General features: G+C 37.3%; 1 protein-coding gene across 4 annotated transcripts in view; it reads right to left on the reverse strand.

Moving 5' to 3' along the window:
* Window positions 1–21,901, reverse strand: part of LOC132399744 (ankyrin repeat domain-containing protein SOWAHA) — an 89,683-nt gene that overhangs the window by 11,326 nt on the left and 56,456 nt on the right. Inside the window, exons 6-8 of one of the 4 annotated variants that reach the window (XM_059980445.1) lie at window positions 21,217–21,318; window positions 9,943–10,029; window positions 1,404–8,961 (exon numbers count right to left, since the gene is read on the reverse strand). In XM_059980445.1, the coding sequence (XP_059836428.1) occupies window positions 8,926–8,961; window positions 9,943–10,029; window positions 21,217–21,318 (225 nt within the window). In that variant the 3' untranslated portion in view covers window positions 1,404–8,925. Of the gene's footprint in view, window positions 1–1,403; window positions 8,962–9,941; window positions 10,030–18,838; window positions 20,293–21,216; window positions 21,319–21,901 lie in introns of those variants that run through there. The other 3 variants (XM_059980448.1, XM_059980447.1, XM_059980446.1) reach the window with 3 other exon arrangements.

A 21,901-nucleotide genomic window follows, 5' to 3' on the forward strand; every position in this document is an offset into this window, starting at 1 on the left:
ACCATAATAACATGACGATGCTTTGTAGGAAGAATTGGAAAGCCTCATTTCTGTCACTGTGTAGATGATTTCCCTCACCCCCCTGCATTCCCATTAAATGCAATTTGTCAGTCCAGGGAAAATTCATACCCACTTAAGGCATCAGCATTGATATATTTAGAAGGACTGGAGGGGTGGGGGGGGGGGGAGAATCTTATTGAAACATTTTGAATGTTGAAAGGCCTAGACAGAGTAGATGTGGAAAGGATGTTGCCCATGGTGGGAGAGTCTAGGACAAGACAGCACAGCCTCAGGATAGAGGGTCGTCCATTTAAAACAGAGATGTGGAGAAAAGGTGGTGAATTTGTGGAATTTGTTACCACAGGCAGCTGTACAAGCTAGGTCATTGGGTGTATTTAAGACACAGCTTGATAGGTTCTTTTGATTAGGCATGGGAAGAAGGCCAGGGAGTGGGGCTGAGGAGGAGCAAAAAAGGATTAGCCATGATTGAATGGCAGAGCAGACTCGATGGGCTAAATGGCCTAATTCTGCTCTTATGTCTTATGGTGTATTTATAAAGTAATTAAGATAAATTATTCCTCAAAACAAATTACTTCTCTCTCACACATTATAAGTAGCCTGATTCTTAGAATTAAAACACTTCTATATCACAACTTCTATATCAGCTCTGTTTCTAACATATTAAAACTCATTAAATTAAGGTCTGTTCATTTTCTTAATAACTTTACCATTGATCCTGCCCAAAAGAAGTTACGATATGTTTGTTTCTAATTTCATCTTTCTAGCATCAAGATTTTACATTTGCACTTTTATCTGTGAAATACTCTCCTTCCAACAAACTACTGGCTGATCACTTGTACGTGTGTTCATAGCACAGTAAGAATAATAGAATATGAGTGCACTTATGGTTACAACAAGATTTTAAAAGATTATCCACCAGAAAACTGATGACTGATTGAAAAATAAACTTAAATCAACCAATTCATAGCTATGCTTGAATTGAGTTATTGAAGTGCCAGGTGAACCACCAAAGATGCATCATTTTTATGCATGTTTGTAAATCCTCTCATTTGCTTACATCAGCACTATGCAGTACTGTACTAACTTATAAATAAGCAATGTGTTGAATATTTTTCCTTTCCCCAACCACCCCCACCTTTCCCTCCAGAAGTTTCTCAAATATTCAGTGCATTCCAAAGTTAAGTATTGAAAAGAATTATTTCCCCCCAAAATACTGGACAGTCTTATCCTTAAAAAAGTAAACCACAAAGGCGAATGATAGTGCACATAACATCTTAAGTAGCAGATTAGTGATCATTAAAAATAACTAATTAAAGCTACAACTAATATGGATAGTTTATTAGGCAAACAAAATAATAATTAAAAGGACTTGTAATACTCACGCCCTGTAGTGGAAGCAGATGATGAGACAGTCACCGAAAGCAGGGAAGAAAAAAATAAGTTTGATAAAAGGAGCCATTTACTTAAGGATTGAATTAACAACAATTAATCATTTTCCTCTCCCACACCCCAGTCTCATTCCTCATACCCATCAGAATAATTCCTACTGTACTGATGGTTCTCATTTACACTTAATCTTCAATCTTTTTCAAATATTACTGACTAGTGATGGTGAAGAAATAGTACACATGCTATAATCAAAGTAACTAGTTGTAGTGATTTTAACAAGAAAACACCATTTAAAAAAACAATCATGTAGAATAGTGAGGACCTAGAATAAAACCTGTCCATGATGTCAAACCGCCATACAAGGCTAGATTGCTCTGCTTAAGTCTGATGGCTCTAAACAAAACCATCAGCATTCAGCTGTTCAAACTGCAGCAAATCATGGACCTGCATTTAAGTCTCAAACTTACTGACTGATGTTACAACTGACAAATTAGCTTTGCCACTTGGAGTCCAGCGGTTCAGACTTGATGTATTTCAGCATTATATTTGTGAGTTCCAAATCAACCCTTGCACCAGGGCCTGTTGCAGAATCCAAAAAATATTGTCCCCAATTATTTTTAAGTTTTTAAAAAAATATGATTTATAGATGATTTGAAATTGTAAATTTACATTAACCTTTAAATATCTTTTGTTACAAATCATTACATATATACTGCAGCTTTTAAAGTCAGTATAGCTGGGTGCAAAGCAGAATCAGACACAAAAGCTTTCATGGGTATTTTGGGGCAAATTAAATCAATTTTATTGCAAGAGGCTCTGTGCCCAAGTAGGTTGCACTGAAGTGGTGACTGTTGAGGACTGAAAACAGGACCCTTCTTCATCTGACTAGATTATGATGAGGGAGTCTGATGTTAAAGTCTATTCATTCTTCAAAAAATGGACTAGAACATTACCAGAGGAGAAATATTAAAAGTAACTGGCAGTAACCAGGAAATTGTAATTTGTAATGGTGGCATTGTAACACTATAAGATTTTAAAACACAAAATCTTTCTTTTTATATTGTAATTGTCTCCTTAAAATATAAAATTGCTTGAACTTAAATATTTCAGCCAACTTTGAATTTTGATATTAATTTTGACTTATGGTGCAACATCAATCTTTACTCAAGAATATCAAAATGATGATTCAATGTTTGGTTTGAAAACTAACATAATAAAAGTCAAGTTTATATTTCACACTTGTTAAATTCCTAATTTGGTAAGTAATTACCTTTGTGTAAATGATAATCAGTACAACAACCACTGCCAGGAGTAAAACTATACTAAGAACTAAGCAGTATAGAGATTGCAGTTGGATGCTACAAAGGCCTCGATTTGTGAAGAGTCAAAAACAAAATTAATCACTTCATTCCATGTAGAAGTAGACCTTATATAAACAGGTGGTCAGCAAGGTTTTTCCATTCAATACTGCCAAAAACATCATTTTAAATGAAAGTTAAATTAATACAGTCGGCCCTCCTTATCCACAGGGGATTGGTTCCGAGAACCCCCCCCCACCCCCCCAGATACCAAAAAATGTGGATACTCAAGTCCCTTATTTAACCTGTCTCAGTGCGGTGGTCTTTAGGACCAAGGAGAACCCAGTACTTTATTTAACATGTCTCAGTGCGGTGGACATTAGGACCCGGCGATGTAGCTCTGAATCCACAGTGTTTCTATTCATGAAAATAATCACAAACACAATTGAAAATAAGGTGGAAGTAATAAAGCGATCGGAAAGAGGTGAAACACTATCGGTCATTGGAAAAGTGTTAGGCTACAGTCGGTCAACGATCGGAACAACTTTAATAGAGCATGTGAAAGGCCCTGCTTCGATGAAAGCTACAACTATTACTAAGCAACGCAGTGGTTTAATTATTGAACTACGTATGTTTCTCAAGTGTTTTATATGCATAGAAAGGTAAAATATGTACTATTGTCTATTGTCTATATACTAAGAAAAACGTTTGACTAACTGACACTAAATAATACCGCATGTACCTGTTCCATCTTCAAATCCGACTTAAAGACGGACTCAGGAACGGAATTCATTCATAATCTGGGGACTGCCTGTACTTCTGAGTCATCTCTAGATTACTTATGTTATGTCCGCAGCCCCCTCCTTTGTGAGAATCGCAAGAGCACTAGTTGGAGGGGGGGGGGGTCAGTAGACCCAGGAAATGGGAGAGAGACGTGCCGGATGCCTCGTTCCCCGGTGATGCAAATTAATGCGACATTGACCATTGTCTCCTGGAGACCACGTTTGTGGATTGGGGACTATGCTACGTGCAAGCCCTCGGGCAAAGTGGGCTGGTTGAGAGAGAGATTACATCATCCCAACCCGATTGACATCTGAGACCCCGTGAGGAGGTATAAAAGAGGGTCTGGGGGAACAACCCCTTCAGACGCACCAGAAGAAACGCTAACGATCCCGTAGTAGCGGGAAGCAATTTGAAGGAAGCCACGTGCGTTCGGTTCCCCTTTGCTTGGGAGCCGGTGGCAGGTACCACAGAACCAATGTTCTTGAACTAACAACGGGGAACAAACTTCCCCGATTCAACGGATTTGCTTCATAAAAGACCCGGGCAAGTTTCTTTTCTCACAAATCTCTCTCTCTCCAACAAGTGAAAACCCAGCGGTCCCAAAAGGCTGAAGCCTGCAGGAACTGAGTGACTTTTATATTTCCATCGGACAATATATTATCCCCTAGACAAACGATCGAGCTGTTTCTTATTGATGGTTATTATTAGACCCGCGCTTTTAGATTGAGTAGTGACGATGTATATTATCTGAATGTTTGTATTAATCTTATTTTTGTGCCCCTTTATAAATAAAGACTTTTAAAAATAATACCATCAGACTTCAACAGACCTCTCTATCTTTGCTGGTAAGTGACCTAGTGATGGGGTACATAACACTTACAATACCTAATACAATGTAAATGCTATGCAAATAGTTGTTATACTGTATTGTTTAGGGAATAATGACAAAAAAAAATAATCTGTACATGTTCAAAGATCGAGTGCTGGAGAGAACTTCCGGGTTTTCCTGATCTGTGGATGGTTGAATCTGCGTTTGCAGAATCCGCAGATAAGGAGGGCAGACTGTAAATATGGACCATGGCAATAAAATCATGGTCAATAAGGAGCCAATACTTTCAACAAGGGGAAGGATAAAACTGTCAGAGATAACTGGTGAGGAAATATGTAAGTACTTCTTTCAATAACACAAGTTTAAGAGATTTAGATTTGGAATTAACTAAACTATGAAAAGTTGCACTCAAACATCTAGTGGTTATTTATTTGCCTTTGTGCTGAATCCTCAAATTTGCTTTTCACTCAACAGGTCATAGTTGCTCAAAACAACAGTATTAAACAACATGAACTTACATGCTTTGTTTATCCATCAGATGGCAGAAAGCAGTGAAAAAGGAAACAAAAAGTTATACACTTAACTTCATTAATAATTTACAGTACATGGTAAATTGAAACAACAAAAGGAGGTTTGGATATCCTAGGTCAAAAAATTAGATCTGTATGTTACACTTATTCAATAGTTCAATATACAACATGTTGTTCAATCTGGGTCAGCTGTTAATGCCCCTTTGAAAGTGGCCACAGTTGAACTAACTAATCAGCCTCCTTCAGTACACTACTGAGAATACTACGGCACTCAAGTTTGCCTTACTGAAACATGCAAAGCAGCCATAAAGCAAAAGGCAGTGTTTCAAACCACACAGTCAGCCATAACTTGGTAGAAAGAAAATCGAGGAATTAAGGAAAAATTAACAGCTAATCATACTCTTAATATTCAAACATTCCAAATGGAAACTCCTTTTCTATATCTTAAATAAAATGAGCTTTTAGCTCACTCCTTATTTCCAATTTCTTGGTATTTACAAATATCCTATGTATTATATATCCTTCACTAAGTTTCATTGAAATTTTGATGCTGTATTTTTCTCCTCCCTGGCCAGGGAACAAGAACTTTAATAAACTGTTTTGAGGAAATAACTTTATCTTTTATTCTCAGCAACTTTAATTGTACATTGTGGAACAGTGTCATAAGCTATTGTTTCTTGAAATTAACTCGTAGGTTCATTTTATTCCCTAGAATATTTCAAACAACAATACATCAGCTATTACATTTTTGTATAAGCATATTGGAACAATGAGATACAACAGATAAAATTTTAAGTGATCAAAGCCATTTCCCATGCACCATTATTGTAGTCTGGTACAATTTTTGTGGAAGTGTGCACTTATATTTAATGCAAATGAAATTAAGCAGCTTTTCTATCATTTTGATGATTCCATAGTGGTGTATATTACTATATAATGTTTTAAAATGGTACTTTCATCACTTATCACATAGGCTTATCATGGTTTTAACTCCAATTATTTTTTTTCCACTCAACCATTTTTCCACACCTGCCTAATTGGCCAAGTATGAATTCTTTGCCTTGTCCATTCTCTTCCTCCAGCTGCCTGTCATATGGACTGTTACTCAATGCCCAAAGGACTTGTATATTAATCCAGACTATGACATGCTACCCACTCAATAATGACCTCTACAATTAGCTTTGTACATTGGTTAACCTTCTTCCACTTCCATTTCTGCCTTTATGCTCCTGTGTCAAGTCTATTCTCTACTGTCTGCAAGTGCACAGGCCGGTTCATGATTGTATGTTCTACAAGTGACAACTTTTCTCAGTTAATTTATTTGTGCTTCAGAACATGTGGCATTCATTTTAATCATTTACATAATTGTGTAATTATATATAATGTAAATAATCATGCCATGTAAGGAATATATTGTAATGCTATTTTAATGAAACAGGTTAAGTAGGATTGTAATTTGAAATATATTTCAAATTATTGTAAGGACACCAGTGTGAGTAAATATGTAATTTTATACAATACATTATAAACTAGTTTACAGCCTTATGAAGCCACATTCAGTGACTCCAATCCATCACAATTGCGACAAAGTTATATGTTAACAAGATGGCGCCAATGTGATGACTCTTTGCATACAGCTCCAATGGGAATATTCAAGTATCCCCGATTAGGACTACAACAGCTGAGATCCATTGCCATGGGTATTGCAGTAAACAACATTGTTTTAAGATGTTTAAGATTATCTATTGATCCTCAGAATCAGCAGACCCAGGTCGCAAGTGCTGTTCCCCTTTAAGAAAAAAGGAAGCGAGAAATGCAGACTGGTTTGCAGATTACAATTGAAACACAGAGATTTTAGAAACCCTCCCCCCCATTCTTGACTAACCTGTTGGCAAATGCACTGTCTCCGGTGCATTTAAATAAAATTTAAGCCCTCAGAGCAAGACTGCAGTAATACTGAGAGACATCAGGGACTGCTGTGCACTTTGCTTCAAAGAAACATGGCTCACCCCCGCCATTTTGGACACAGTGCTGCAGGTGAGGGCTTCATCATTCACCATAAAGACAGGTCAGATGATTCTTTTAAAAGGCAGAGGAGGTGGAATATGTTTCATGATTAACTTACCACGGTGCGTAGACATGACAGTTCTGTCTCAGTCTTGCTCACCTGACCTGGAACATCTGGCAGTCAAGTACTGTCCATTTTATCTGTTGTGGGAGTTTTCTGCCACTGGAGGAGCCGAGTACTGTGATCAGCAGTCACAAAACAGCGCAACCTGATGTCTTCCCTATCATTGCATGGGATTTCAACCAGGTCAGCTTGAAGAGGTCTCTGAAAACTGCCACCAATATATCATCTGAAGAACCAGAGGAGCAAACACACTTGACCACTGTGTATATCACTATCAAGAATGCTTATTGTGCCATCCCACACCAGCACTTCAGAAGGTCAGATCACCAGGCTGTACTTTTACTCCTGGCAGAAAGATAGAGGCTTAAAAGCGATGGCACCATTGATGAGGACCAAGAAGGTATGATCAAGGGAGCGGAGGAGCACTTACAGGACTGCTTTGAGTTAGTGGACCGGACAATATTCAGGGATTTATCTTCGAATCTGAATGAATACGCCACAGTTGTCACAGATTTCATCAAGACGTGTGTGGATCAGTGTGTGCCTTCGAGAACATACCGAACATACCCAAACCAAAAGTCGTGGATGAACCTGGAGATTTGTAGACTGCTGAGGACTAGATCTGTAGCATTTAAGTCTGGTGATCCAGAATTACACAAGAAATCCAGATGTAACCTAAGAAGGCTATATTAAGACCAAACAAGACAATTCTGATTGAAATTAAAGACAAAATTGGATGTACATCAGCCTCCCTCTCAGATGAGCTCAACGCCTTTTACGCATGCTTTGAGCAGGAGAATAAAACTACACCTGTTCGAATCCCTGCAGTATTTGGTGACTTGTGATCTCCACCTCAGGGGCCAATGTCAGAACATCTTTCATGAAGGTGAACCCTTGCAAGGTGTGAAGCCCTGATGATGTACTTATTAGAGCATTGAAAGCCTGTGTCAACCAACTGGCAGGAGTGTTCAAGGACAGATTCAACCTCTCACTGCTGCAGTCAGAGGTTACCACCTACTTCAAAAGGGCAACAATCATACCAGTTCCCAAGAAGAGCAGGATGAACTGCCTCAACTACTATTGCCCAGTTGTATTCACATCTACTGTGGTGAAGTGCTTTGTCAGGTTGGTCATTGACAAAATCAACTCCTGCCTAAGAAAGGGCCTGGACTTTCTGCATGCTAGCGTAATGGTTAGCACAAAACATTACAGTACAGGTGACCCAGGCTCAATTCCCTCCACTGCACGTAGTTTGTAAGTTCTCCTTGTGACAAGTGGGGTTCCTCTGGATGCCCAGGATTCCTCCCATAGTCCAAAGACATACCAGTTCAGTAAGTTAATTGATCATTTTAAATTGTCTCGTGATTAGACTAGGATTAAATCAGGGGCTTGCTGGCGGTGTAACTTGAAAGGCGGAAAGGCCCTTTCTGCGCTGTAGCTCAATAAATAAAAAAGTTTAAAAATTTGTCCATCTACACAATAGGTCTATATCAGATGCAATCTTGCTGTGTCTCCCCTGGGCCTTGGATCACCAGGACAACAGAAGTACCTATGACACGATGCTGTTTATAGATTACAGCTCAGTGATCAACAGCATCAGTATTGATCAACAAGTTGCAAAATCTGGGACTCTGTCCCTTCCTCTACATCTGGATTCTTGACTTCCTCATTTGGAGACCACAGACAGTGCAGATCAGAAGTAACATCTCCTCTTAGCTGACAATCAACACTGGTGTGTCTTAAGGATGTGTGGTTAGCCTACTGCTCTAATCTCTTTACAATCACAACCATGTGGTTAGGCACAGCTCAAATGCCATCTATAAATTTGCCGATGATATCGTTGGCAGATCTTCAGATGGTGACGTGGAGAGGCGTACAGGAGGTCTTTGATGTGGAGAGCCTTCTCCAATAGTTGCCAGCAGCCAGGCATCTGTATTAATGTTGTCACATGCAGATTAACTTATTGTCTAAATTTATTGCCTGAATTCAAGAAAGAATCAAGGATAGAATTCAGCTGAAACCATGCTAAGCAAATCAAGCTTCCAAAAGGAATCTTCATTGAATATGTCTTAAGAAAAACTTCTTTAAAAATGAAATACTACAGCAAACATTCAAAATCCGGCCAAAATATTTGAAGATGCAGTTTTTAACAGATGCAATGCCAAATATGCCAATGATAAGAGTCATAATATAGAAGGTATCCTAGATATTAACTCCAGAAAACATCATTCTGAAAGGTAATGTTCAATACCAAATTTTATTGACTGAATCTCTTGGATGTCTAACAAAGAAACAAAACATTAGATGTAAAAAATTTCTAAGATGGTACTCTTAATTAGTTAGGAAATGTTAAAACCATGGATAAAATAAGTTGTATTTCAGACAGAAAGAGGTTAGATAGCAGATCACGGGGCTTCATGCAACTCACAAAGAGCAGGTTTATCTGTAACACATGCTGCTTAGGCAGCTTGTCTAGGCAGCAACAATCTAGGACATTTTCCTACAATTTGTAAAGGCCACAGGACTAAGAAATATAGCAAACTGGATGACAGAGGAGGGCAGCTAGTGAGCAGGTGACACTATGAGTTAGACATAGCGTGAGTTACTATATTAAGGAAATGATCACAAAGGGGAGAAAATCAGCAGACAACTTAAAATAAGATTCACACTATTTTACACAATGTATTCACAGGAAACTTCAAAGACAGGTGATTCTGCATCTTAGGTTCTATACTAAAGAAAAAGTGATCTTTCACCAGATTATATACCAAATTTGGGTTAAATTACTCAAGGAAGGAAAATACCTACTCTTCACTATAATCAGCAATGCAGCAAAGAATCTAAGTTGCAGAGTTGTGTTACCATGCGTTCATTTCAGATTGTTAATTATGGAAATATGCTTTTATGACATTCAAACCTCCTACAAGAAAGCAAAATTAAAATGGAGAATATGTAACTCACAGCTCTGAGATTAATATCCACTCCTGCATTTATTAACATCCGTGCCATGTTTTCTTTACCATGTTTAGCTGCCCAGTGTAAAGCAGTCTGGAAGGAGAAAAAAAGAATTAGGAATTTGAAAAACAAGTGCTGATATTAACATGCTAGTTAATGCCACATTGGATTCATTTGATTCCCTTATAAAAGATGAAGTATTAACAGATATAGACAAGTAAAAAACACATGCTGTGTCATCTATTACGGTAATACCTACTAATTCAGGTACTACACATTTGTTTAAAATAGCACTGTGGATAAAATATTTTGGGACTAGCTGTTATATTCAAGATACTACTCAAATTAAGTGTTCATTATTAGAATGTGCCAAAATTTGTTGTGAAATGCAAACAGAAAAAGAGAGTAAACACGAGGAAATCTGCAGATGCTGGAAATTCTGGGAGAAGTGCTGTCGACATTTTGGGCTGAGACCTGACGAAGGGTCTCGGCCTGAAACGTCGACAGTGCTTCTCCCTATAGATGCTGCCTGGCCTGCGGTGTTCCACCAGCATTTTGTGTGTGTTGTTGTTAGAAAAAGAGAGTGATGTTATATGTCCTAAACGGCAATCTCTGTACCTTTCCCAAAAGAATAAAAAATAATTTGTATTCACTTCAAAATATTTGTAGTGCCTGACTTATGTCCTTTTCTTCATACACATAAAAACAGAAAATCCTGGAAGAACTCTGGTCAGGCAACATCTGTGGAAACAGATACAGTTAACAGAGTCCAGGACCTCAGATTGAGATGGTGGGGGAGGCCAATGGATGGAAGAAAAGGAAGTTCTGATAATCTGCAATAATTGGACCAACTTTGCAGAAGTTTTCATTGAAGAGCACAGAAGAGCTTTGATGAGTTCTGGAAATTAAACACTAATTGTTTGTCTTCACAGATGCTGCACGACTTGCTGAGTTTTTTTAAGCATTTTCTCTTTATTTCATATTTCAAACATTGGTAGTTTATTGTTCTTCACCCCTGGAACAAATCAGAACCTCTTTTTAAACTGGTTGTCAGCATTATTTTACCTCAGAATGATATCTCTAAAACCCACAGTTTTGATCTGCAGTGACAAATTGGTGCAATACCGCAGGAGACCATACTGCAAGAGATGCCATTTTTCTTATGCAAATTAAATTACACTGTTAAGTAAGTATAGACAATCACAAAGAACTGTCCAAAGATGAACAGGCATTCTTCCTCAATGCCTTGGTCAATATTGATCCCCGAGCTGGGAATGGGCTGGGAAAAATCTTATCTATAAAATTCCAGCAATAATATGGAGTCCTGCCAGCACTCATCCCCAGAAATAAAGTGTTGTGATACTGGCTCATGCAAATCCATGTAGAGAAGCCCTGAACTTGCAAAAGCATTCCAGGCAGCAATCATGTCAATACACTCCAACACTAGGCTTTGTATGGATTCAAATGTGGGACAGAAACTCCTGAAAATTTCTCAGCTACTGACACAAAGAATCTGCCTAAGCCAGCACCCAAGAGATCATGTGAAGTTAAATTTTATAGCTGCAAGTAATAAAGACAATAAAAAGTCTCTCTCTTTCTGCATTATTTGAGTTTGCAGAAACTCAAATATTTATTTAACAATTGCTTGTATTTTTAAAACTATATTACCTTCAATTGTGTATATTGCCTGTTAAGTTTTTGAATGTCCTGAATGTTAGGGGTAATCAGAAACATTCCAAAAACATGATCGTTCTGAAAATAGGGTGAAGTTAGAGGTAGTTTGCTATCAAAGATTTCCTTGGCAGTTTCATAGATGGGAGCTTGCTCAGGCTCATCTGTAATACGTTACATCAAGAAGAGCACAGCTGTTGGGGGTCACACATTTTTGGTTAGTAAATTCCTCTTTATTAATCTAAACTAGTTCTGTGCAGGACACTTGGGATAATCTATAAGCACAACAGAAATATTGGACTTCACAAAATCTGGGCCATTATCCAACCACCATCATGATTAGCTTGCTCATCCTTACTGTGCACTAATTGGCTGTTAGTTCCAACAGGTGCTTAAATCACTATGGAACACACTGGTCATCAAAAATGCAAACAAATATATGCTCTTGTGCTAAGTTAAATATTTAATGTTTCTTCTTTGATCCAGATGGCTCAACAGTTTTAACATGTGATTAAATACAATCAGAGCCAGAGTTGTACAGCACAGAAACAGGCCTTTCAGCCTAACTTGTCCAGATGCCCATCTCATTTTCCCACTTCACTCCACTCCATTACCATTCAGATGCCTTTTCAATGTTATACTTTTGTCCGTGTCTATCATTTCCCACACAGCTTGACCCATAATAACAGCACTCTGCAGCTCGCAGAATTTCTTTCAATTTCTCCCATCCATCTTAAGCCTATGCCTTCTAGTTTTAGCCTCTCCCACCCCAGAAAAAGACCAACCATCTACCACATTTTTGCCCTTCATCATTTTATAAACCTTTATACAGTCACCCTCCGCCTTCTACAATCCAATGAGAACAACTTCAGCCTATCCAACCTCCCCTTCTAATCACAGCTCACAATTCCAGGCAACATCCTGATGAATCTCTCCTGCATTCTTTCCAATGGTATCACATCATTCCTGTTGTGTGGTGACCAAACTGTACACAATACTCTCAAGTGCAGCCAGACCAATGTGTTGCTTTTATATATATATATATATATATATATATAGACACACACAGATACAATATGACATTCAAACTCTTGTACTCAATGAGTTGGCTTGTCAAGTTGTTCAATTATACTCAAAATACCCGGTTCAATCCCTATTCTGATTTGTGTCATGCTGTTGTGTCTCAGCCTCCCAGAGTTCTGGCCCCTGAGCATTAGTCAAGAACAGAACTGAGTTCACAAATAATGACCATTTGAAAGTGAACAAATTTTCAGCACTTTGCATCATGCTTCAAATATGAGAAATCCCAAGAGATAAGTATTAGTGCAAGCCCAGCACTCAGGAAACTATATCTCAATTAGTAAAGAATGACCAGGGAAGGGATAAAACTGGAATAAACAACTGGCTGCTGTTCACTCAATATCTTCATCTCAATAGATAATATAGGGCATTAACAATTTAAAATAAATCACAACATTCACATCCTATTTGATTACCTAATAGAGAGACAGTAAAGGACATTTGAGAGGAATTGCGTTTTGCTGCTAAAATACAAAAGGCAAACCTGCTATTAAAATACAAGTTTAAATTGTTCTAATACTTACACATTTAAATAACTTTCAGGTCTTCAAATGGAGCAAGTCTAACAACTGCAGGTATATTTTACAGATATACTAAAGAAAATTTTGAATTAACATTTTTCCAAAATGGTCCACAGATCTGTCTTTGATGATCCTAAGAAACGTGCTGGGCTGTTACTACCTGATGATCACCTTCCCTCCTTGGAGGCCCCATGTTTGTAGTTCACCGTCTGCTTCATTCTGGAAAGTTCCCTGAATTTGCCAGCTGCTCACAAATGTATGTACAACATTTCCTGCCCATTCGGCCATGCTAATTACAAAACAACAAACCAAGCGTGCCTAAAATGAAGCCAAGGTGTAAGTGCCTGACAGGACTGATGATTGATGATGTTTGCTGCGACCCATCAGCCCTGGTGAACAGGGGCCTAGTTATGCTCTCACCAACATACCGCTCAGTGGGAATGTCACAACTGAAGCTTAATATTTATGTTAAAAATAATTTTAGTGAAAGAAAGAAAACCAGAGTAATTGCAATGGGCTCATTAGGCACCTGGGAGAAGAAACCTCCTCTAGAAGTAGATTTATTTTAATGAGACAGTATTATTACCATCTCATTATAACTGAACAGCTTTTCTGATCGTCTCTTGGTAATCTAAACATTCAATTCAGACAATACAGGCCTAACTTTAGAGCATAATTTATAGCTCCATGCACAGATCTTTGACGTGTGTGGCAAAGAAAGACATTACCAATTGAGGTTTTACTTTCTATATGCAGGCATGCTTTATATATGTGACATGAAAAAAAGTGATCAGATCCAAAAGCTGCCTTCCCTTTACAGAAAATTCTTTGAGGCATTCTTAGAAAACAGAAGATGTACATGGTGTACAAAAACCTTTCAGTTCACCTACCAGAGTTAGCAGCTGAAGAGGATGGAGAGATGGAGATAAAAGATGAAATTGACCTGATTATCTGTCTGTTACCTACAGGCCATATACAATGAGCCTTATTAGAAACATACATCATCTAAGGAATAATTCTGCTATTGCACATGGAAATTGGTACATTGGTTTATTGCTATCACACGTATTGAGGTACTGTGAAAAAATGTTTTGCATGCAATCCATTTACCAATAGCCATTGAAGTAGTACAAAGCAAAGAAATAACAGAATGTAGAATAAAGTATTAGTTACAAAGAAAGTGCAGTGTAGGCAGACAATAAGGTGAAAAGCCATAATGAGGTAGATGGTGAGGTCAAGAGTCCATATTATCATACTACTGTCACTTCAATAGTTTTATAATAGCAGGATAAAAGCCCTCCTTAAAGTTTGTGGTACATTCTTTCAGGCTTTTGTATCTTCCACCCAATGGGAGGGCGGAAGAGGATAAGTCGTCTGGGGTGGGTGGGGACTTTGTTTAAGCTGGCTGTTTACTGAGGCAGTGCGATGTGTAGACAGAGTCCATAGAGGGGAGGGCTATGATGTGCTGAGCTGTATCCACAAATATCTGCAGTTTCTTGTAATCACAGGCAAACTAGTTGTCTTACGAAGCTGTGATGCATCTGGATAGGATCCAGCATATTATTCTCCAGAACTTCTGTCATGTCCGATGGGATCCTGCCACTAAGCACATGTTTCCCTCCCCACCCCCACCTCCCCTTTCCATAGGGATTATTCTTTATTCTAGCCACATGAGGAAATGATACCAATAACAGAAAGTAAAGGAATAAATTTGGGTTTTCCTGAATACCCAAATGATAGCCATTTCACTCAGAAGGACCAACCCTGGAGGACATCCAGCATTATCCTTGGAGGTCCATCGAATAAAATGCAGTGAAGACCTGTCTCTACCTATGGGTCACAAACAGAAACATAGTTCTAACTCATGGGAACCTGACATTCTGTATCAGCCGTTACACACCCTGGTTCTGATAACAGATTCAAAGTGGACCATAAGGAAAATCATGGCTTTATGGAATTTAGATCTTCAATTCTGCTTTGAAACTAACTTGTGATTGAAGTTGAATTACAGGGCAGTCCTGGAGAATAATATGCTGGATCCTATCCAGATGCATCACAGCTTCATAAGGTAACTACTCTGTCACAAGGTCCAAAGTACTTTAAATTCATTGCAGTAAAAGCTGAAATCATGTGATGGCGCGTGGCCTAGTGGATAAGACATTGGTCCAGTGATCTGAAGGTCACTGGTTCGAGCCTCAGCTGAGGCAGCGTGTTGTGTCCTTGAGCAAGGCACTTAACAATACATTGCTCTGCAACAACAAGCTGCTTGGGTTCTAGTTCCCTTCCCTTGGATAACATCGGTGGCGTGGAGAAGGGAAGGCGTGCAGCACGGGCAACTGCTGGTCTCCCATACAACCCTGCCCAGGCCTGCACCCTGGAAATCTTCCAAGGCGCAAATCCATGGTCTGTGGTTAGCAAAAACAGGTACCACATACTAATATAGGTCTGCCGTAAAGCAAACGTTTGAAAAATGGGTAACCATAGCCATAGCCACCTGTAACCATAATATAATCAAAGAAAAATTGACAACCAGTGTGCAAAACGTAACAAACTGAACTCATCAGAGTTGGAACTGAGACTTCAAATTCTCCTACCCTCTCCTCCTGTAGTAAGCAATCCAAAGGAGATTATTCTGACTTCTAAATTAAGAACATGGGTTTACCACAAAGTTGTAATAGGTCCTTCAGTAATTCTTTAGTCTCATGGCTTCACATACATTATTTTTGAATTACACCATCACTATTAGTTTTACCCAAGCCCTCAAACAATAAATATAGTTAATGAATTTAAGTTTCATTTAGAATTTACAAGAAATAAATGAAGCCCAATACCAAAAAATATGAAGTGGCAGACCGTGAACAAGGGTTTGTGACATTGGGTATATAAATAAAGAAACCAGAAATAAAATTAAAATTGAGTACTTAAAATTAGCGGGCAGTGTTAAATATTTTCACAGACCAGGTAAGATGAAGATACCAGTAGTAAAGCAAGGTCCAACAGAAACCTGGATACTTTGTCAGGAAAGTACACAGATTATTCCATAATATTCACATCACATTAGAGAGGTCCACGTACTACAAAGAGGATACAAATCACTATGGAGAACTCACTTCATGCTGAAGGATTAAGACAGCATGGATACTTAAATTATGAGTCTGACTGAGAGAACTGAAGTATGACAAACACCCAAATTCAGTGGATGTTTAAAAAAATGCTCATGTTAAACACAGTAATTTTCTTCCCTTTGATCATCTTCCTTCATTAAGTCAAACTCATAGGGCTAGAAGTCAATAAAATCCAGTATTAATAAATTTAACAAGAATAATCCTTTTACTGCTAATTTAAGATACAAAAGAAACTTACGAACTATGACGACGAACAATTGACGATGTTGAAGAGTTGATCCATAATTCAGAGACAAGAAACAAATTGTGATAAGATAAATAGAGAAAAATATTAGTGAGGGAAACCTGAACACAAAGATACCTCAATAAATCTATTCTATATTCCAAACATGGCAAATTCGCAAATGCAAGGGCATGCAGACCCAAGTTTATAGAGCTATTCCAAGGTTACCTGTGTGCAGCTTCACTTTTGGTAAAAGGTAAATTTACAGTTTTGTGTTCCTGGAGATGCCTTGGGAATTCAGGCATTTATATCAACTTCAACAAATAAATGCAATGACGAGTTTATCTCCTTACAAAATACAGTCTTTATAGCATGTAAACAAAATAATCTGTTATTAGTTCTCAATATGCATCTCTAACACATACCAAAATATAATTGTTATTCTTGGTAAAATTGACTGAATGATATTCATTAACAAATATGACATTGTTAAGAGGGCATTTTTGTTGTTAAGTACCAGACATCTTTTGTTTACGTTTAATGGTCAATTCAAGTGCTGCATTAAAAATCATAGGCAAGATGACTACATCAGGAGATGCTGGCGCTTCTTATCAAGAAAGAAATAGTTAGATTTATCAAAAAGTTTAATGCAATCAAGCCAAGTAATCATGGTTTTATGAAAGGAAAATCATGTAGAGAGATTTGTTGAGAAGTTCCTTCAACATATGAACAAGCAGAGTGAATAGAAAAAAGTGAGGCAATATGATGGAAACAATATCTTAAGAAGGAATGATGCTGAAATGTTTCCACTCTGGGAATATTTTAAATTTTGGGGTTGGGGAGTGGTCATTGTCAAAAGGAGGCTATTATTTACAAACTCGTCGTGCACAGGAAGTTCCTCTCAGATGGTGGAACCTCTCTGGAGTTCACTGCCCCAGAGGGCAGGAAGAGGCTAGATCACATCTCTCAAGATGTTTAAAGAGGAGGTAGATACACATTTGAAAGATTTGGGATTTGGCACAGAAGAGGAGCTGACTCTTGAAGTAGATAGGGCATGATTATATCAAATGGCGGAGTAGGCTGGAATTGCCTACTCTTATTTTCTGAGTAAACGTGTAACCCTGAAAGTAGTAGTGTTCCCATGCACTGCTGAGCACATCCTCCTGGTTGGAAAAAGTTGCAGGTGAGTAACTGCAATCCTTGTGATGTAAAATGCTATACACTACAGCCACTATGTGCCATTGGAGGGGTGACGAGTGATGGATGTTCTTACTTGGACTTGTTTAAAAATCACATAAAGGTAAAAGTTAACAGGTAATAATTAGGCAAAGCAATCATGCCCTGATTTTGCTGGCTGTTATCTTTCAAGAAAACTGCACATAAAGATCTTTAGACTGGAGTTCCTTTCAGATCTGCTGGCCTCTTATTCACCAGACACTGGGGATCTTTAAAGACCATAGAAAGTGATTTTTTTTTCTTCCCTCAAGCAATTCTCATAAACCAAAGTATTGAAAATTTTAGCTTATCTCTAGGGTAAAAAGATGCAAAATATTTGAGACACGCACAATATTAAGGGAAACTGAGATTTTAAAAACCATGACAGACTGGATAAATTACCTGAATGAAATAGACCAATTATAAAATATTTGATGAGCAGTGGAATTACTAACCATTAATTATAGTTTAGTATGAAATAAAAAAGATTGATCATTCAACAAGCCACCATTTACTTGTTTAAAAAATATCAAGAGTAGTTTGCAAATTGTTGATCTCGTCATATCTCAATGACTGAATCTTTGAATTAAACACATCTATACAGTTGCGGTGGCTGTTGGGTTTTCTTCATCATTAGATTTCCTATATTAGACTGAATTATTATAGTTATATTTGATAATTAACATCATACCAATAAACCTTTTGGCTTTGAAATGTCTATTTTTATCAGAATAATATTAATTTTGAAGGAACTTGCAAAGAGTTGAGAATTAGTTGTGAATTATTCATTTGTTATGACAATGCTGATACTTCTGGCAATTAATAACATCTAGTATACCAATTTGGCTGTACTTTATATTCTGATGAAGTTGATAGAGGTTCTCAACTGACTGAAAACTGAACTTTCTATTCTGGATAGCTGTGTTCCTCTATGCACATGAAAAAAAAATCAATTTCACATCTCAAACCCAAATCTCCAGATCCTGAACAACTGGTCAATGCTTTTTTTTAAAATATAACAAAAGGTGCAGTGGTCTTTTTATCTACTACTACCTTATGCCACAGATCACCAACAGTCTGAGCCTGGGTGGTATGTTTGTCTCATGAAGTAGACTGCTGCTCTAGCATATTGATGGGTCTTTGAATAATTTCTAAATGTCAAGAGATCTATTTTAACAATAGTCATTCACAAGATGTTGCAGTGCTAGAAATTAGAAACTTAAATTTATCAAGTATTAGTGCTGACATTGGACAGAACTCTATTTATTTCAAAGCATAGCTCTTTACAAAGTTATATTGGTTGAGAAAGGTCAATGCCATTTTAAAGGATGCTATAAGATTGTCAACTTCCAATTCAAACTCAAAGTAGTGCAGATTCTTTGGACTGGCATATCCTGGGTTTACTAAGTACAAGCCAATTGGAGTGTCCTGCCTCAAATGGATTAGTTAATGGAGAACTCAGCTTATCTCTTCCTTGATCAGTAACAAGACACATGACACAACTTGACACATGACCAAGAATGTTTCATTTGTGGTCAACTACTTACCCCCTATTATCACATAGATCATTTCAAAGTTAGTGGGATCATTCCAGCACACCAATTACAAAGGAGTTATGGAAGGAGAAAAGGAAACATTTTAAAATTATGAATTAGGATAATTATTTAAAACTTCTAAAACATCAACAAATTGAACTGCAGATTAAATGTACGGCAAAATACTCAGGCATTTGCATATCTTTAATATTTAACAGTTAATATTAAATCTCCAATATTAGAACAGCAACAGATGCTACAATAAAGGAGTTAATAGAATTAGCATTTGCATTGCTTGTGGGAAAAGGAAGCAAAAGTTTTACAAAATAAACACAAACTTTGACAGTGGCCATTGTCAAAGATTAGGACAAATCGATGGAACAATACATTTCTGAAAATTTTCGTTAAGTTATAAAATGCCCTGATGAAGTGAATTAACTTTAACATTATAATGCAGTAAAACCACTGGTATTGCTAGATCTTGAGATCTTTTGAAGTGTTTTTACAATGAATGAAGTATTTTAGAAGTCTAGTTGCAATTTTAGTATATGAAACAAAGCACCAATTTACATAGAAAAGCTCTCCAAAACAGCAAGAATATGTTGGTTACTTATTTCCTTAAAATGCTGTTGAATTTTAAGGATAAGTATTATCCATAACACCAGGATAAATTCAGTTTTTCTTTGTATTAGGGCTACAGAATCTCTTGTCTTCCACCGAGCACACGACGGGTCAGGTTGTCTCCTCAGAAATATAGTATTCCACTGGATTTCAATTGCAATTGTTTGTTCATCACTGGAATGGAGTATGATTCAACAACTTTATAACAGCACTGTTGAACAGCATCTTTCATTTGTGAAAATGTTGTCTGATATTGATTAGCTAGATAGTGATTGAAGACATTTTAAATACCATAAATTTAAAGTATATTCAAAGATTTTTAAAAAACTAGAAGTAGAAACATTGATACTTACAGATGTGAAGTCCTTCAGAATTTCAATAGAACAGTTTACATGGAAGAGACAAAATTATCTTAAAATGTTTTCTTTCTACTTTAACACAAAATAATAAATGAAGCAAAGTTCTTTAATAACCTGCAACTGTCTTGACCACACTACATAGTACTGTATATCCAATAGGTGTTAAATTTGCACATTAATCCTAATGAGCCAGATTTTCTATTGAAACTAGGGATTTATTTTATCTCCACGAAAGTCTATAAGACCTGTGAAAGTGGACCCCATTGGAAACTGATTGCCAAAGTGTGGAAAACATTTTTTTGAAAGCTATCAACACAACTGACATCTGATCTGCCACTTCCACACTGTATACAGAGGGCAACATTACAACTCTGGCCAAGATAATGAACAGCTCTCACTGGATATTCCAAATCATACAAACAATTATTGGATGGGAAGTGGCATTCATGTTAATTGTTAGATTAAACATTCAGTAAAAGTGAAATACACAGGCTATTGAAGAAGAAATTCCTACTGTTGCTAGTATTTTCATACTTGGGTGGTCTAGAATGCCTTTGATTATTTAGCATTGTTTGTAAGACAAATGAACAAGGCTCCAAGTGCATAGTAATAGCAGAAGGCTGGAATACATCAGAAAGAAGATGTACAGTTAATGCTTATACAAGTCAGATAGCCCAGATGTACAGAACATAATTTGAATATGGACAATAATGAGTGGAGAATTTGGCAGAATATTACTCTCCCATCCCAATCCCTAAAGCAGCTATCAAGAATCTCTATCGTTAAAAGGATGCTTCAAGAAAACAAAGTTCTAATAATACTTTTAATTATACCATTGCATATTATTTACAAAAATATTTCAGTTGCATTTATTTTTCCATGTAATTTTTATTATAACATGTAAGTTAATTCACCTGTGAAAAAGTTTACCTTTTTCATTGCCAGAGATGGATCCTGCCTGAGAAGATCACACAAAGCAGTTAAATGTCCAATGGCAGCAAACTTCAGCCATTCCTTCTCTAAAGGATCCAACTTTAAGAAAGAAAAGATTGAGAATATTTCATTAAGCAAATACTTTTTCATTCAACACTACTTTCCATAAAGATTTGTTGTTGCTCAATCTGGGATAACAGGACTGAATCATCCATTTATCAGAAACCATGCATCCAACCATGTTGAAGCTACAGCTAAGAAAACTTACTAGCTCCTGTATATCCGCAGGAGGAGAAAGAAATTTGACATGTCCCCTTTGACCCTTGCCAATTTTTCATCAATACACCATAGAATGCATGCTATGGAATTGCAAGAAACTGCAGATTAGCGTATCACGGAAACCAGCCTTCCCCCATTCACTGTCCACACTTCGTGCTGCCTCAGTAAAGCAGTCAGCATAATCAAAGACTGCACCCATTCACCATTTTTCATGTAATTCTACTTGCACTACAAGATGGAACATTGCAAATCAAGACACTCATTTTATAGGGTGCAACTGCTATAGCAATAACTTGGAAGTACAGAATAACCCTGTTATGAAAGGTCAAACCTATTAACATATTACAATAAATTGCATACTTTTGTGGGTAATTCTTGCAAAAAAGGTCTTAGCTGATCAGAA

The sequence above is a fragment of the Hypanus sabinus genome, chromosome 9, assembly GCF_030144855.1.
Source record: "Hypanus sabinus isolate sHypSab1 chromosome 9, sHypSab1.hap1, whole genome shotgun sequence".
NCBI classification, from domain to species: domain Eukaryota; kingdom Metazoa; phylum Chordata; class Chondrichthyes; order Myliobatiformes; family Dasyatidae; genus Hypanus; species Hypanus sabinus.